This window comes from Prionailurus viverrinus, chromosome C2 (assembly GCF_022837055.1).
Source record: "Prionailurus viverrinus isolate Anna chromosome C2, UM_Priviv_1.0, whole genome shotgun sequence".
Taxonomy (NCBI): domain Eukaryota; kingdom Metazoa; phylum Chordata; class Mammalia; order Carnivora; family Felidae; genus Prionailurus; species Prionailurus viverrinus.
The window spans coordinates 10,610,165-10,629,674 of NC_062569.1; the positions used below are offsets into that span (position 1 = coordinate 10,610,165).

Genomic DNA, 19,510 nt, shown 5'->3' on the forward strand with positions numbered 1-19,510 from the left:
GACAGAGAGAGACAGAGCATGAACGGGGGAGGGGCAGAGAGAGAGGGAGACACAGAATCGGAAACAGGCTCCAGGCTCCGAGCCATCAGCCCAGAGCCTGACGCGGGGCTCGAACTCCGGGACCGCGAGATCGTGACCTGGCTGAAGTCGGACGCTTAACCGACTGCGCCACCCAGGCGCCCCTAAATTTTTTTTTTAATTAGTCTAATCTAGAGAGTATGTGATTAATGATTTTAGCATAATATGTTAGACTTGCTCATTTATGCATTGCTCATTTCAGTTTGTACATGAGAAGGAAATTGTGGCAGAAGATGACCAAGTATTTCTTATGAAGCTACAGGTAGGTATGAAATTACATCAGAAGCAGATTTAGTATGGTTAATGGGTAAACTGTTCATTATATATGTGTGTGTGTATATATATATGTGTGTGTGTATATATATGTGTGTGTGTGTGTGTATATGTATTTTTTTTTTTTTTTTAAATACAGCAATACATGCTGAATGCCTAACCTAGAACTCTTTTGTGTTTTTTAGTCCCTTTTAGCGAAGCAACCACCAACTGCAGCTGGAAGGCCTGTGGTCAGTATTACAGATTTGGACAAAATTACTTAAGTGCAGTACATTCTTGGTTTGGCTTTTTTTTTTTTTTTTTCTTAATCGTATACATGTCTCATATGGGTGTGCTTTGATATAAACTTGAGTTAAGAATTCTCCTAGAATTTGTGAAATTCTAAAGGATAAACTGCACTCCTTTTTAGAATATTTAAATCATAAAGAAGTATTTTGCGGTGTTTGTCATGCACCAGTTAGTGTGGAACCATTTCTATGTGTTATTTTATAAATTGTCACCACCGCCCTGTGAGGCAGGTACTGCCAGCCCCATCTTGCAGGTGGGGAAATGGAGGCTTTGGAGGATGTTACAGCTTACCTGGGATTTTACAGCTGGTTGCATGCAAGTCCAGACTGGAATCCAGATCTGACTCCCAAGCTTATACTCATAACCACACCCCATTATTGAATACATTCTTTTTGCATGGAAGGGGAATTTGTATTCTAAAATGTGGTAGGTCTCTGGTATTTTCTGATCCTGAGGACACAATTACTAAACATTTTTGGCAATGGCTTGCCATGTAAAAGTACAGTAGTGCAGATGGGGGACAGTTAAAAAGTAATTTCATTTTATAATAATAACTTTTGTGAAGTTGGAAGTTTCAGGTTTTTAGAATTACAGCTTTCCTAATTTTTACATAGGATGCCTCACCAAGAGTCCCAGGAGGCTCCCCTCGGACACCAAATCGATCTGTGTCGTCCAATGTTGCCAGCGTGTCGCCCATCCCTGCTGGGTCAAAAAAAATTGATCCGAACATGAAAGGTACATTTCTCTCTTTTCTTGGAGAAAATAGCACAGTGTATTTTACACTAAAAAAAAATCTACCTAGATTCCCACCTTTTCCGTAACTGTTTTCATTTTTGTGCAGTAGCTTCTAATCTTTGTTGTATAATCTCATAGTCATTCAGACTGCAAACCGTTTATTTTATAAGTGTAGCCTTAATATATCCAATCTATGAGGTAAGCTTTATGAAAGTTTTGTGTTACATTTAATCCTTCTCCTATGGTAGGTCATCAAAGAAATCCGTATGTTAGTTAATAGGTTATTTGCAATCGACATAAAGAAAAAACGATATACATGAAAGTTATTTCAATAGAAATAATTGCCATAAGTGGGATTAGCAGGTCAGAGTCTGTACATTTTTGTGCCTTTGGTAATGTTTTTCAAATGGCTTATTTACATATCATCAACATTGAGTGTTGCAGTTTTGCCACAACCTAATCAGCATTCTTTAAATACTAGTAAGAGCTTTTTCCCTAGTGTTTCTTTTCTATTTGTATTTCTCTCCTGTGAATTATTTCTTGTTATCCTGTACTCACTTATCTCTTGGAACTTCTGCTGGTTTTCATACAGGATTAAGTAGCTTTTTGTAACACTTGAGGCAAATCTTTCTCAACAGTTACACTTTGGAAGAACCGGTTTCAAAAGGGAGGTAGAGTAGCATCTGACATCTGTTTTAAATGTTTTTGGTTGTTTTCTTTTTTAAATAATGTTCTAATTTTTCATCGTTATCTTCTACTCTTAAAATTTACTCATATTTTGTTTTTATGGAAATGGATTAGAGATAAGTTATCCAGGCTCAAAAGAACAAACTAGACTTGAATTTGGAACACATTTAAGTATTCATTGCTTTCTGTGTGTGATTACTATAATAAAAATTTATAGAAGAATCTAATGTTTTGAGTGAAAATGTTTTGGTTTGTGTTTTTTATAGCTGGAGCTACAAGTGAAGGTGTCCTGGCAAATTTCTTCAATAGTCTGCTGAGTAAAAAGACTGGTTCTCCGGGAGGCCCTGGTGTTGGCAGTGGTAGCCCTGGAGGTGGGGCTGGAGGTGGAAGCAGTGGTTTACCACCATCCGCCAAAAAATCAGGTATACTTACCTAGACCTTTTATTTTTCTTTAATAGCTTTATTGAGATATAACTATATACCATGAGATTAACTTCTTTGAAGTGTACAATTCAATAGTTATATTTACAGAGTTGTGCAAACCATCATCATAATCTAATTTTAAAACATTTTAATCTCCCGAAAAAGAAACCTCCTGCCTTTTTGCAGTAACTTCTTTTTTCTCTCAACATCCCCAGTCCTAGGCAACCACTGATCTGCTTTCTGTATTTGTGGGTTTGCCTATCTGGAGATTTCATATAAATGGAATCATACAGTACGTGCCTTGTTTATGTTTTCAATAACGTGTTCCAAGTCCATCCATATTGTAGCAGGTATCATTATTGCGTTTCTTTTTATTACGGAACAAAATTCCATTGTATGGATATGCCACATTTTATGTGTCCATTTGTCAGTTGATGGACATTAGATTGTTTCCATTTTTGGCCATTATAAATTTTTTTTACTAACGTTTATTTATTTTTGAGACAGAGAGAGACAGAACATGAACGGGGGAGGGTCAGAGAGAGAGGGAGACACAGAATCAGAAACAGGCTCCAGGCTCCAAGCTGTCAGCACCGAGCCTGACACGGGGCTCGAACTCACGGTCCGCGAGATCACGACCTGAGCTGAAGTCGGACGCTTAACCGACTGAGCCATCCAGGCGCCCCAATTTTTGGCCATTATAATTAGTAATACTGTGAACATGGGTTTTGGGCACATGTTTGACAAATGACATATGTTTTCACCTCTCTTGGGAATATATCCGGAAGTAGAATTATTGGGTCATATGGTAATTCTACATTTAAGTTTTTGAAGAACTGCCAAAGTGTTTTTGCAAAACGCTGCACCATTTTATATTTCCAGCAGTGGGAAATGAGGGTCCTAATTTCTCCACATCCTCTACAACATTTGTTATTGTCCATCTTTTTGATTAGAGCCATCCTAGTGGCTATGAAGTCCTATCTCATTGTAGTTTTGATTTGCGTATCCTTAATGGAGAATGATGTTGAGAATCTTTCATGTGTTTATTGACCATTTGTAGTTCTTCTTTGGAGAAATGTCCATGCAAATCCTTTGCCCATTTTTAACTTGGGTTATTTGTCTTTTTATATTTGAGTTTTAAGTGCTGTTTTTATATTGTGTTTACTAGACCCTTACCAGGTATAGGGTTTGCAAAATTTTTCTCCCATCGTGTTGGTTGTTCTTTCACTTCTCGGTGGTGTGGTGTCCTCTGAAGCACAAAAGTTTTTAATTTTGATGAAGTCCAGTTTATTTTTCTTTTGTTGCTTGTGTAACTGCTCTTTAAACACTTTTAGGGGCACCTGGGTGGCTTAGTCAGGTAAGCAACCAACTCTTGATTTCAGCTCAGGTCATGATCTGGTGGTTTGTGAGATGGAGCCCCCACATCCAGCTCCTGGCTTACGGCACAGGGCCTGCTTGGGATTCTCTCTGTCCCTTGCTCTCTGCCTCTCCCCTGCATGTGTGCTCTTTCTCTCTCTCTCTCTCAAAAGAAACATTTTTTAAAAAAAACAGGGGCGTCTGGGTGGCGCAGTCGGTTAAGCGTCCGACTTCAGCCAGGTCACGATCTCGCGGTCCGTGAGTTCGAGCCCCGCGTCGGGCTCTGGGCTGATGGCTCAGAGACTGGAGCCTGTTTCCGATTCTGTGTCTCCCTCTCTCTCTGCCCCTCCCCCGTTCATGCTCTGTCTCTCTCTGTCCGAAAAATAAATAAACGTTGAAAAAAAAAAATTAAAAAAAAACAGACTTTTTAACCCATTCTCCTTTTTAATCCCATCTTGCCATCCTTTCCACAAATACCATTGTACAGCTACCATTTTTTGGAACCTTTTACAGGTTTCTGGGTATAAACTGAATTTCTTCTTGGCTTTTCCCACTGCCAATGTGAAAAGATTAAGCTTTCTCAAGGCTGCTGATTTAGTTACCACTCATTCATCTTCTTTCTACATTCCAAAATTTTGTTGCTGTTTTCTGTTTTACTGTTCTTATTGCCCTGTGCCTTTTTAAAAGACGTTTTTATGAAATTAAATGATAGGTACTAGTTTTATTTGCATTTGGTAACAGACCCTATAATTTAAAATGAGGGGATTTAGGGGTGCCTAGGTGACTCCGTCAGTTAAGCATCTTTTTTTTTTTTTTTTTTTTTTTTTTTAGTTTATTTTGAGAGAGAGCCAGACAGACATAGAGAGAGATCATGAGCAGGGGAGGGACAGAGAGAGAGAATCTCAAGCAGGCCCTACACATCAGCACACAGCCTGACATGAGGCTCAAACCCACATACCTGCTTGGGATCCTCTCTCTGCCTCTCTCTCTTTCTCTCTCTCTCTCTCTCTCTCTCTCAAAATAAGTAAATAAACTTAAAAAAATTTTTTTTGATAAATAAAATGAGGTGATTTTTTTTTGAGGGGATTTATTTTTAAATTAAGGATATTTATATAACTTAGCATGCTGGGTAAAGTTAATGAAACCATTGGCAGTTTTTAAATGAAGAAATATTGGTGTAAAAGGTACTTTGACTTCTATCTAAATCTTGTTTCTTGTCCTTCAATGTAGGCCAGAAGCCTGTCCTATCAGATGTTCATGCGGAACTAGACAGAATTGCACGCAAACCAGTTACAGTTTCCCCTACAACACCTACATCTCCTACGGAAGGAGAAGCTTCTTGAAGATACCAAATAAAGCCATTTATTCAGTTTTCTGGGATAATGTAAACTTGCCTCTGCCTTCTCCTTCAAAAGTGGAATTAGGGAACTGGAGTGCTTTTTCAGATGGACTAAATTTCTTTTTTTTTTTTTTTATTTGTGGTTGCCCGTTTTTTATAAAAGGAAGCTATACAGAAGAAAAATTATTCTACATTATGTAGGATTGCTGTTTGCATTGCCACTTTGCATAAGGAAATAATTTTGGATTTTGAAAAACTCAAAATTTATAGATCTGAAATACAGCCACGTGATCATACTCTAAAGGCTATTTAAAACATGGGAGGGTTTAGGAAAAGGCAGAAAATAATATGCTTTGGGCATTTGACTGACTTGGAAGTCCAAACTTATTTTAGTTGAGACTATTAAAATCATTTGAAAAATTATGTGTTAGTTTTGCTGGAAAAGAGAAAATGATCAATTGTCAGATTTTCCACACCAACGTAAATATACCACCATACATGGAATATGCTGAGAAAACTATCAGATAGCATTTTATACACTAGTCATTGTTTCAATCCATGATCCTGTAAGTTGTCATCAAAATGGAATTTTAAAATATTGGCCAAGATTCATTCTTTAACTGAGAAGAAAGAAAGCACACTGCCTAAATGCATAAAAGAAAAATGCAGAGGTTATTAAAATGTAAAGAGGTAACAGTCTTTGGGTTTGTCTATCTATATCTGTATTGATATATAGATATAGATATATATATGGCTCTGCCTTAATATACCCCTTTTTTGTTTGTGACTTTCAACTGTAATCAGTTAATAAAGTATTTATTCTCTGCATTCAGGTTCAAATAACTTGTTGCATTCTCTTATATATAATTTGTATTTATCAGACCATGAATAAGATTCATTAGTATTTTAAGGTATTTGACTTTATAGGGTTATTAAGCATTCTGATCTTTGTAAGAGACAAGTGAATACGTAAGATTCCTTAAGTTTCCTTAAGTTGGGAGTTTACCTTGATCAACACGTCTTCCCCACAAGCATGTCTTGAACTACAGAATCTTATGTCAGCATTTCTGGTAGATAAAAATATAGCCTTTTATCATTATTTATTGGGCAGAAGCTGTTTAAAAGCTTGGCGAATGCACTAACACATAGCTCCTGTCTTACAGGTGAGAACACCTGTTGTTAGTAGTTCCACCTGAATTTTCAATACTGTTTTTAAATGCTTGTTGTAGAACCTTCATAGGAACAATTTGACTTCTTACTGAAGTTCACCTAAAGAACATACGTACATTTAACTTACTGAATCATTACAGATAACTGGGAAAAAATGGCTACTGCCCTTATATTGGCCTTCATTATTACTTTAAAATATATATTCCAAAGATTTTTTTTCAGCAAAAATGTTTAAGGACAATATCCCTACTATCTAACATAATCCTTTCATTAGGAGTTTAAAACCTTTACTTTTAAATAGTATTTGGCTCCTAATAGTTGAATATAAGTGTTAAAATAACATGAGAGGGTGATGATTTGTTTCAAGGTGGGAAAAACTTAGGTTGTTCATGGGCACGGAAAAACTAATTTGTAAAAACATTTTGTTTGAGGAAATGGAAGATGAAAAATGCCTCTGATAGAATCTTTAGTCTGGAAAGGGTTCTGCAGTCATGGTGTTATAAAGACCAGTTTTTCTGAACTAGTACTTTAAGTAAAACTAATGACAGAAAGAAAAGTGCTGCCTGTGCATCATGTCTGCTGTGTTTGCATGTCTAGACCAGCTCATTTTTCTCTGTGTGACATTGGAGGTGTACTAGAATATCCTTGGAATTAAGTCATTAGCTGAAATAATTGTCACTGTTCCTTTTATATGGTATTCAGTTTTAACTAATCTAAAACCTTGTGTTTACCCTGTTTAAACCTTAAACCAATTTTTGACCCTATTTTTTGCAAGGAAATTTGTTTTTAAACTACTTAATTGTTTTTGTTTTGTTTTTAAGCAGTTTTTATTGAGGTATACAGTACAGAAAAGTGTACAAATTCAGGTTATATGGTTTGAAATACCTCTTAATCAGCGCCACGATCAAGAAAGATGTTACTGGCATCCTGTGTCCTTCTGTGTGCCCCTCATTAGTACCCCTGCCTGCCAAGTGACCACTATCCCAACTTGCACAGGCATAGATAAGTTTTATTTATTTATAATCTTTATGTAAATGGAATCTTAGAGTTTATATTCTTTCTGTGAAAGGTTTCTTTCAGTATTAGTTCTGTGACACATCAACAAATACATGTAGCAGTAATTATCCTTTCTCATTGCACCATAATACTCCACCATGCAGATACACTACAATTTATCCATTATGCTACTGATGGAGGTATATCAGTTTCCTATTGCTGCTGTAACAAGTTACCAAATTTCAGTTGCTTCAAACACTACAGTTTTATTATTTTACCATTCTGGGGGTCAGAAGTCCAAAATCAGCCTTACTTGGGCTAAAGTTAAGGGGTCGGCAGGGCTGGTTTCTTTTGGAGGCTCCAAGGAGCATCTCTTCCTTCCTTTCTAGCTTCTAGAGGCTGCTTGCATTCCTTGGGTTCCTGGTCCCTTCTCCATCTTCAAGACATGGCATCTTCAACCCGGTGCTTCCGTCACATCACTTCTCGCCCTGAACCTGCTACCTCCCTCGTGCCAGCATCCGTGTGATTAACTTGGGCCCACCTGAGCAATCCAATGTAAGCTCCCTCAACACCTCACTCACTCTCCTTACCCCCCTGAGCAATCCAATGTAAGCTCCCTCAACACCTCACTCACTCTCCTTACTAGCCTGGTTTCTGAAGAGAAACTGGATATAATTCTTATCTTTGCTTCTCCATAGATTTTTTTTTTCCTTTGGCTTCTTTCAAGATTTTTTGTCGTGCAGTTTGATACACCTAGTTTTTTGGGGATTTATCCTTAGTGTTCTATGAACTCTCTGGATCTGTGGTTTAGTGTCTTGACATTAATTCGGGGGAAATTCTCAGTCGTTACTGCTTCAAAGATTCATTTTGTTCCTTTCTTCTGTATTATGTATATGTTACATCTTTGTAGTCTTAACAGTTTTAGAATATTCTATTCCATCCCTCCCCCCCGCCCCCCACCTCTGGCCTTTTGTTGCATTGCTTTTTCGTTTCGGAAGTTTCTTTTAACATATACTGTCACTCAGAGATTCTTTCCTCAGTCATGTCCTGTCAACTAATTAGCCCACGGAAAGCATTCTTCATTTCTGTTAGTTTGTTTGTTTGTGTTGTTTGTTTGTTTGAATCTCTATCATTTCTTTTTGGTTCTTTTTTAGAATTTCCATCTTTCTGCTTATATTACCCATCTATTCTTACATGTTGCCTACTTTTTTGTTAGGGCCCTTAGCATATTAATCATAGTTGTTTTTATTTTTTATTTTTTTAATTTTTTTTTATGTTTATTTATTTTTGACAGAGAGAGAGACAGAGCGTGAGCAGGGGAGGGACAGAGAGAGAGGGAGACACAGAATCCAAAGCAGGCTCCAGGCTCTGAGCTGTCCGCACAGAGCCCTACATGGGGCTCGAACTCACAGACTGTGAGATCATGACCTGAGCCTAAGTCGGATGCTCAACTGACTGAGCCACCCAGGCACCCCAGTCATAGTCATTTTTCAATTTGTGGCCTGATAATTCATCATCTCTGCCATATCTGAATCTGATTCTGACGCTTGGTCTGTCTCTTCAAACTACTTTTTGCCTTTTACTATGCCTTATAATTTTCTGTTGATAGCTGGACATGATGTACTGGGTCAAAAGAAGTCCAGTGAATAGACCTTTAGTAATGTGGTGGTAAGATGTTGGGGACAGGGAAAGCATTCTGTAGTCCTGTGATTAGGTCTCAGTGACCCTGTGCCCCTGGGCTGTGAACTTCACAAGTGCTTCTCAGTCCCCATCTCCACCCGCAAACCCCTACCCCTTAGGTGGGACTGGATGGCTGGATGGGGAACACCAGGGAATTTTTCTCTGATTTTTTCCCTTTGAGATCCTGATAGAACTCCTGGAGGTAAAAGTCACAAAAGTGGGGGATTCCCCTAGACCAGGGATTTTTAGCTCACAGAATTGTCTACTCTGAGCCACCAGCAGCTTGTCAACTATAGTTCAGGCTTTCCTACCCCAGTACTGTCTCCCTCAGAGGTTTCTGCTTGGGAGTTTCTAGTTAAACAAGTTGTTCTGTGTCCACTTGCCAGTTTCCAATTTGGGGGACAAGGATTGGCCCTGGGACTTCACTTCTCTGACAAATCTAAAAAGAGTTGTTGAATTTTCAGTTCAGCATTTTGCTTGTTAGGGTGGAAAGATGACTTTCAAACTCCTTACTTGTTGGCTTGGAAACTGGAAGTCTGGTTTCACCCTCTCAAAATCCTAATCACATCTGCAAAGTCCCTTTGCCTAATAAGGTAACATTCACAGGTCCCAGGGATTAGGATATGGACGTCTTTGTAGGACCATATTTAGGCCTACCTATAGGATGTTTGGGTGACTTTTAATTTTTCAATTGCTATTGTGAATTGTGCTGTTACGAACACTCTCAAATGTGCTTTGTGGAAAATAAGTTCTCATTTCTACTGAGTATATGTGTAGATGTGGATTGCTGGGTCCATGGGCTATGTGTATATTCAGCTTTAGTAGATAATGCCAAACAGTTTTATATTTGCAAAATATATATCTAAAGAGTCTAGTATTCACATTACATAAAGAATTCTTACAACTTAATGGTAAGACTGGTAACCTAATGTGAAAATGGCCAAAGGATTTGAATAGACATTTCTCCGAAAAAGATACACAAATGACAAGCACAAGAAAAGATGCTTATTCTTATTAGCAGGTGAGGAAATGCGGATCAGAACCACAGTGAGGTACCACTTCACAGCCAAAACAAAAAATGAGTGTTGGCAAAGATGTGGAGAAATTAGAACATCCATACGTCACTGGTGGGAATGTAAAATGTAATACCGGCAGCCACTTTGGGAAACAATGTGGTGGCTCCTCCTAAGATTAAACATAGTTACCTTATGACCCAGCAATGCCCCTCCTAGATACATACCCCACAGACTGAGAACATTTGCCATCACAGAAACTTGTATGCAAACGGTTACAGCAGCATTACTCATAATAGCCACATGGCGCAAACAACCCAAACATGTACCAACAAATGGATAGACAAAATGTGGCATAGCCTACAATGGGATATTTTTCAGCTATAAAAAGGAATGAAGTATTGATACATGATACAACATGGGTAAACCTTGAAAACATACTGTTAAGGGAAAGAAGGTAGTCACAAAATGTCACGATATAGGATTCCATTTGCATGAAATGTCCAGAATAGGCAAATGCATTGAGACAGAAATAGTGGTCTATTGTTAATTTTAGACATTCTGGCAAGTATACAGTAGGACCTCGTGGTGGTTTTAATTGTATTTCCTTGATACCTAATGCATGTTTTATGTTTATTGGCCATATAGATACCCTCTTTTGTAAAGTACCTCTTTAAGAATCTTAAGAGTCTTGTCCTTTTTCTTTTTCTTTTTTGGGGGGGGAGGGAGGAGGGGGGAAGATGAGGGGGAAACTATCTGACTTTTTCTTACTGACTTATTCTTTACATATTCAGGATGCTTGTTCTTGTCAGATACATATTGTAAATATCTTCTCTCATTTTGTGGTTTGCCTGTTCTCTCTCTGGTATCTTTTGATGAGTAGGAGTTATTGATTTTAATATTCCATTTGTCAGCTTTTCTTTATGGCTGTCGCTTTTATCATCTGTTTTAAAGAAATCCTTGCCTACCCTCAAGGTGATGATATTCTATAATTTTTTTTTTTCTAAAAGATTTATTGTTTTACTTTTCTACAATCCTAGGATTGATTTCTCTGCATGGTATGAAGTAGGGGACAAGATTCTTTTTCTTTTTCTTTTTCTTTTTTTTTTTTAAACTGTGGGTGTTCAATTAATTCAGTACCATTGTTGGGAGACTCATCCTTCTTCACTTTGCTGTAGTCCCCCCTTGGTCATAATTTAACCGTCCATCTATGTATTCTTCTGTTTCTGGGCATTCTGTTCTCTTCTATTTGCCAGTTTGCCTAGACTGTACTGATACTACAGTCTCAGTTTCTATCCTTTATCTGGTAACCTAAGGCCTCTGGTATTGTTTCTCTTTAAGATTGTTTTTGCTATCCTTGACCCTCTGCATTTCCATTTACTGGTCCATTGCCCCCCTCCCCCCCACACACACACATCCTACATTTTGATTGACATTGTATTGAATTTGTAGATCAATTTGGGGATAACTGTCATCTTTAAAACATCTTCCAAACTGTACACAGAAATATCCTTCCACTTATAAAAGTTTCCTTCAATTTCTCCTAGCAATATTTATATTTTTCAGTGTATCCTCTTGCACCTCCTGTTGGTACATTATTTTTTCCACTGGATTTTTTCTATGCTATCGTAAATGGCATCCTTTTAAAGTTTCATTTTATTTGTTGCTGGTGTATAGAACTGCATCTTTGTCATATTATCCAGAAACCTTATTCAAATTCCTTTATTAATGTAATGGTTATGTGTAATTTATTATGTATTTTTCTACATAGAATTATGTCATCTGCAAATTATGAGTCTTATCTCCTCCTTTTTAATGTTGTCTTGCTTCATGACACCTGTACCCCAGTACAGGATACTGTTGAACCAGTGAGAAGAAGCATCTTTATCTTGTTCCCCACCTCAGAATGAAAGCTTTTAATATTCCACTATTAAGTCTGTTTATTGCATGCTTTTTGTAGATACTCTATCAAAGAAAGAAAGTTCTCTTCTTTCCTAGTTACTTTATATCATGAGTTTTATCATGAATGAGTGTTGAATTTTATAAAATGCTTTTTTCTTTATTGAGATAATCATTTTCTTTTTTTTTTTTCTGTTAATGGTATCATTTACATTACCTTTTAAAGATATTAAGCCAACTTTGTATTCCTGAAATAAATCTAACTTGATCCTGATGTATTAGTTTTGTTATATTGCTGGATTTGGTTTGCTAACATTTTATTAGGATTTTGCATTCTGCACCTGAGAAAGATTGGCCTGTAATTTTCATTTCCCATCATGTTTTTGTCAGTGTTTGATATCAAGATTATGTTGACCTCATAAATCAAGTTGGGAAGTATTTTCTTTTTGTATTCTTTGTAAAGACTTTGTGAAAGATTGGTGTGATACTTGTCAATTTTGTTCCTCAAAACTATCAGACATCAATTTACAAGGCCCTTTGTGGAACTTAACAATAGCACAAATGGTAATATCCATTACAGTTTTCTTATTTGGGCTTCATTTTTTAGAAAAACTACTTTTTCAGGTTGCAAAATACTGGGATATGGAAGTTCCTCCTTCCCGTAACACCTTTTCAATGTCCTTACCAAATAGTTCTCTATGCTGAAATAGGATTACAGTCAGTGACATCCGGGAACTCTTGCTGAATATGTAGGACTTAACCCTGTGATCATAATTATTTCAGGGACTTTTAGGAAAACATGTAATCCATACATACAATAAAAAATACGTGAAGTAATATGAAGAAATACATGGAATTCAAGAATATTTTTCAAGATATTTCTCAAAAAAAAAAAAAAAAGAGGTTAGAGTGGGAGAGAGCCAAAGCATAAGAGACTCTTAAAAACTGAGAACAAACTGCGGGTTGATGGGGGGTGGGGTGGGGGGAGGGTGGGTGATGGGTATTGAGGAGGGCACCTTTTGGGATGAGCACTGGGTGTTGTATGGAAACCAATTTGACAATAAATTTCATATATTGAAAAAAAAATATTTCTCAGGTAACTAGAGAATAGATGGAAATAATCACACTTTGAGACACAAAAGTTGTTACCATCCATTTTCTGAAACTGTAGCTATAGAGAGGGAGAGGAGGAAATACGCACACACGTATATACACACATATACATTTGGGGCAGAGTAGGACCTTGATCCCACTTTATCACCAAAATCTTTTTAGAATTAGTCTACTAATTCTGTCTTCTCTTGCGTTAAAATCTTTTTCTTGGGGTGCCTGGGTGGCTCAGTCAGTTAAGCATCCGACTTTGGCTCATGGGTTTAAGCCCTGCATTGGGGTCTGCTGACAGCTTGGAGCCTGGAGCCTGCTTCAGATTCTATCTCCCTCTCTCTCTGCCCTTCCCCTGCTCATGCTCTGTCTCTGTCCCTCTGTCTCTCAAAAATAAATAAACACTAAAATATTTTTAAAAATAAATAAGATTTTTTTCTAAAATTCTAATACCACAATTCTCAAATTTTTTGGTCACAAGACTCCTTGACACTTGTACTTATTTAAGGAGACCCCAAAGAATTATTAATTATTAATATGACCCGATATGGGTCATTAAAAATAATATGAGGCATATTTATCTATATTTACCCTAAGATAAAAGCTGAAAAATTTTTTAATATTTATAAATGATAATAGTAAATCTATTACATGTTAAATAACTTTTTTAAGGAAAATAGCTTTGACAAAAATGCACCGAAAAGAGTGTCACTGTTTTACATTTTTACAAATCTCTTTAATGTCTAGTTTAATAGAAGACAGCTGGATTCTAATACCTGCTGCATTATACCTGATGTGATATGTTTTTTGGTTGAATTCTATGAAGAAAATACAGCCTCACAGATACATAAATGGAAAAGATAGTATTTTAATAGCTCTTCCAGATAATTGTGGATTTTCTTTTTGTTTCTAAAAGTCAACAAGTCTTAGTTTTTTTTAAGGTTAATTGCAGTGTGGAATGAATTGATCTGTCTTGCACTTTGAATGGATTTTCCCCCTATGTGATTTTATAACATTATTCAGTGGTCTGTTAGAAATTACTGGTTCACGGAGTTACAGAGTTCTTGCAAGTATTGACATATCTTACAAAATATCAAGCAATACTGCGCCCATTAGAAAAGTCTAAATGATGGGAAACTGTCAGGCTCAGTGACAGATACAAGTTTTCCAGAATTCTCATTTTTTCTGGAAAGTTCAAATGTTACTATCAAGGCAACGAATACTATCAGTTGTATTCCTTGCACTGACAGGCTCACTTCATTCATTTTTGAGAAAATGCCTGCCAAATAACTGAAGTCTGAAAAACCAGTTGGCCTATAAGTAGTTCTTTCAAGTGTATAAATATGGTGAAATAAAGTGGCCTGTTCAGCGTATAACTATTGAGTAGCACAAATGCTTTTCCTTGAGACACCATTATACTTCAGTATACAGCAGTTGTAAGGTTTGTACCCTTCCCATTCCCTCACACAGAATTTGAATAGCACTGGTACTAAATGGTTACAATTCAATAAGATAACAATTTTCACATCTTCATCAAGGGAATTCTTAAGTGAAATTGGCGCTTCCCACCCCCCACCCTCCCCACCTGGAGTGGTGAAGAATACAATGACCACAAATTCAGTATGGTGCTACTGCCTTGCTTCGTAGTTTTATTCCACCAGCAGGGCAAACAAGTGTTCACACGATGAAAAAGGCAAATGACCTTCCTGTAGTCTTATGAGAATAGTTTTGACCTCGCAGAACCCTTGCAAAGGTCTCAAGACCTCTAGCAGTCCTCTGATCACCCTGAGAACTGCTGTTGGAATCCGATAGCCAAATCACTCCTTTGAGTCTGCCCCGTGTTGACTTAGAATGTAAAACAAGGCTTTGATTCAGAAATTTTGGCTGATGTTCCATGGAATGTGACTCCTCCAAGCATTTTCTGTTAAAATACTTCTTGTCTGTAATACTGCAACCTTGCCATAGTTAGCTTGAGTTAGTCTTGTATCGTTCTGTGTTTGGTTTGCGTGCATGTCACTCTCCGAGTTTCACTCAGACTTAAGTACTGTCTAGATGGCAGGTATTGACCACATCTTTTGCTGCTCTCCCACTGCTTGATATTTGGAGCACACTGTCAACCTGCAGGGAAGAGACTTACTTCAGCCCTGCTTTGCAAGATGTCTGAGCATCTTGGCCACCACCTCCATGGGAATCTAAACGTGCCAGGCTCGCAGTGCCAAGATTCTGGAACACAGTAGAAAGAGCCAGAAGAGCCGGGCTACCCCATTTGCTAATCACATGACTGTGGAAGAGTCATTTGTTGTCCTGTAGCCTTAGTTTCATCATCTGGATCGTGGCGAGGACAGCCTGCTCAGGTGTAGAGTTACGAGCGAGGATAAACAAGACAGAGGCTGTGGAGGTGCTTTATAGACTGTGAAGTGTTACATGAATTTAAGTTTTTATTGCCACAAGGGAAGGAATTTTAATTTACATAAACTTTTTAAAATACTAGTCCCATGCATAAATTATTCAAGCAGGCATTTTTAGATATTACCCTAAATGTATTAGTGTAATTAGACCATTTCTGAAAAGCCGACTACCTTGTATGCTTGTTTCTACCCAAAAAAGCCATATATATGGTATTATATATACAGGGTGTGTGTATATATATATATATATATATATATATATATATACACACACACACACACACACATAGGATATATATATATATATATATACACATCATATATATTTATATATATGATTGGTATATATATATATATATATATATATATATATGGTATTAAATCAACTGCTAGCTATTTGTAAGGATGAAATTAGACCCATACCTGACATCAGTTACAAGAATAAACTCCAAATTATGTGTCAGACCTAAGTATAAAATATGAAATCATACAAGTACTAAAAAATATATATAAAATTCTTTTGCATCTGAATGGGAAAAGGCTTTCTAACTTTAACTCAATCCCCATGTAATAAGATAAAAATTTTAAATTGAGGGACATAAAAATGATTGAAGAAAACATGATGTCAAAAAGCACCATAAGCAAATCCAAAAGGCAAATAAAATGTGGAGAGAAAATATTTGCAATTTATCACGGATAAAGGGCTAATATGCCTGAGACATGAAGAACTCTTCTTTTTTAATTTTTTCAAATGTTTATTTATTTTTGAGAGAGTAACATAAAGTGAAAGCGGGGGTGGGGCAGGGGGAGGTGGGCAGAGAGAGAGGGAGACCCAGAATCCAAAGCAGGGTCCAGGCTCTGAGCTGTCAGCACAGAGCCTGATGCGGGGCTTGAACTCACAAACTGAGATCGTGACCTGAGCTGAAGCCAGACCCTCAACCAACTGTGCCACCCAGGCGGCCCTATGTGAAGAACTCTTAAAATAGGTGTGAGAGAAGCAAAATCCCCCTAGACTATAAATAAATAGGCAAAAGGCATGAACAGACAAGTAAAAGAGAATATAAAAATAGCCCTCGAACATATGTAAATATGTTTAACTTTGCTTAGAAAGAAACGCAAATCAAAACTACACTGAAATATTACTCCTTATTTGAATGAAAAAAAAATTCAAAAGCTTGACAGCACTTTGCTGCAGAGGTGATGGAGAAATAGGTGTATTCATGTGCTGCTCCTGGGAGTGCAAAACAATACAACCTCTTAGTGAGGGACATTCGTAGTATTTAATAAAACTGTACACTCAAACTCAGCAATCACATTCCTAGGAACTTACCCTGAACATTCATAGCCGACAATACAAAAATAGTGTTCACAGTTAGTCACTGTGGTATTATTTATAATTACAAAGTATTGGAAACAAATGCCTGTACATAGGAAATTGGATGAATAAACTGTGGTACAACCACACAATGGAGTACTGTGCAATTATTTTGGAAAAACAATGAAGCTGATTTCCATGAACTGATATGGAGCAACTTCCAGGATGGTGTGTGTCTCTTTTCACTAAAGAACCACGGGAAAGATAACCAGAAACAATCACAGTTTGTTACCTGCAGAGGGAGGTGGGGTGGGAATGAGATGGAAGGGATAAACACTGAGCAACGCTTCTCTAAGTGTACCTTTTTGTATGTTTTTCCTTTGAGATTTTTGTTAATGTTTCACATTTGCAAAAAATAATATTTAATCAAAACGAAAAAATTCTCAGACGGTTTTCTATCATCTTTAATGACACTGTGAGGCATGTTTTTGTGTTAAGGGTTGCCTTGTGATGACAGGGACTTCCTGTTATCCAAATCCCAAACTGGACCCCACGTTCGTTCTCTCTTCCCCAAGCAATCAGAAGCTTCTCATTTCTTCATCGCCTCTCTCACCCAACTAATCAAACCGTCCTGTACTAAAATACCCAACTGATGAGAGCAAGGAAGCTAAGTGATCCACAGTTTTTTGCCCCCCAAACATTACTGAGGAATTAACTGTAGAGGGGAGAAACCCTGGACCAAAAAGCATTATAAACATTCCTTTGCCCTTGCAGCCCTCTGCTGGTATAAATGAAATGTGGAGATTAACCATTCATTGCTTATCCTCTCTATTCTAGTTTTGTTGGGAGAGGAGCTTGAAAAGGTGTTATCCCTAGATCTCTGATCCAAACTTTTCTTTGCATATCTGGCAACCTCATCCACTCTGGGGTGTTTGGAAATGTTGGCAAGGAAAACGTTAAGACTTTTTCTTTGTCTTCCAATGACACCACTTCCTGTGTTCTCGCCCTGTCTAAACCCTCCTTTATTTCTCTGCCTCCTCCTTACCTTCTCTCCCATTCCTTCCAAAGTTCTAGCCTCTGTAGGTGCTTCCCTTTAACATTTGTATGCTTCTGTCAGTTCTATGAGTGTCTCCCAAATGACTTACCTCTTCCAATGCTCCAGATCCATATTGGAAACGATTGGTACCAGGAACTCCACTTGATGCACTCTGGCATTAAAACCTCGGTCCTAATCTGAGTTCTTCATCTTCCTTTGGTTAAGACAAATGATCCAAAACCTGGAAATAAGGCCAAAGGATTATTGAGTGCCCTTTAAATGCCATATATCATATTAGAGTAGTGGTTCTCAAAGTGCAGTCTTGGACCAGCAGCATCAGCATCACTGGGAACTTAATAGAAATACAAATTCTTGGGTTCTGCTCAAGATCTACCAAGTCAAAAACCGTGGAGGTGAAGCCTGTGGTGAAGTCTGTGGCTTGACAAGTCGTCCAGGTGACGATGATCATCATTCAATTTAGAGAAATACAGAACTGGAACAGGGCCGGCAAGCCACGAGCCAAATCCAGCCCAGTGCCTGTTTTCATAAAGTTTTATTGGAATATAGCTGCGTTATGGCATGTAGTTATATATCATTTATGGCTGCTTTCAACCCACAACAGCGGAATTGAGAGGTTGTGACAGACTTACATGTCCCTCATAACCTGAAAGACTTACTATCTGTCCCTCTACAGAAAAAGGATCATCACTGGTCTAAGGAAAGAAAATTTTATGTGACTTACTATTTATTATTGAGTTAGGCCCAGAGTCTGTGAAGTTAGGTATTCATTATAGAAGATTGATAAGCTAGGGGCTCCTGGGTCGCTCAGTCGGTTAAGCATCCGACTTTGGCTCAGGTCATGATCTCACCGTTTGGTTTGTGAGTTCAAACCCCACTTCGGGTGAGCTCAAGTCCTGCTCTGGGCTCCGCACTCTCTCTCCCTCTGTCTTCTGCACCTCATGGGATTCTCTCTCTATCCCTCGCTTACTTGCATGCTCTCTCTCTCAAAAGTAAATAAATAAATAAGTAAATTTTTTTTAAAAGGTTGATAAGCTACAAGTGAATTTTGTCTGGTAGAGGTGAAAATGATTTCTCTCTGCTAGAGTTAATCACAAAGGCAACAATTTTATTGTACATTTAGTGATTTTAGCCAGTTTTGGGTCTAACCTAGAAACATATTCTAGCATTTTTTTCCCTTTCACTGTTTACATATATACACACATATATATTTTTTTAATTTGAGAGAGAGTGTGTGTACAAGTAGAGGAGAGGGGTGTAGGGAGATCCCCAGGGATCATGACCTGAGCTGAAACTAAGAGTTTGACGCTCGACCCACTGAGCCAGCCAGGTGCCCCTAACTATATTTTTAATACTGTATACATATGTACATATATATATATATATATATACACATATATGCACATACCAAGGCCTCGCATATCCTCCTCTTAAACAGTTAAATCTTTGAAGCATGCTTGTGTGAGAGTCATCTTTTTAACTCTTTTTAACTCTTAACTCTTTTTAACTTTTTAACTCTGAAATGTATACTTTGACACTTACAAGAGTTAATTACTCCTTAGGTTCTCTGTCTCTGTCAGTACCCTTCCTTCAGTCTCTTAGTTACATGGGCTTGAAACCCTAGCACCTGTTTCAATTCCTCCCTCCTCTTCAAACAAATCAGTCTCCATGTCTCACTGGTTTTACCTCCCACAG

At 37.6% G+C, this 19,510-nt stretch overlaps 1 protein-coding gene across 1 annotated transcript in view; it reads left to right on the forward strand.

Annotated features, from left to right (window-relative positions):
* The window catches only part of DYNC1LI1 (dynein cytoplasmic 1 light intermediate chain 1), a 37,414-nt gene extending 31,395 nt beyond the window's left edge, over positions 1-6,019 (forward strand). Inside the window, exons 9-13 of the mRNA XM_047875632.1 lie at positions 281-340; positions 537-581; positions 1,254-1,374; positions 2,328-2,483; positions 5,071-6,019. Of these exons, the coding sequence (XP_047731588.1) occupies positions 281-340; positions 537-581; positions 1,254-1,374; positions 2,328-2,483; positions 5,071-5,183 (495 nt within the window). The 3' untranslated portion in view covers positions 5,184-6,019. The remainder of the gene's footprint in view (positions 1-280; positions 341-536; positions 582-1,253; positions 1,375-2,327; positions 2,484-5,070) is intronic.
* Positions 6,020-19,510: the final 13,491 nt, after the last annotated feature.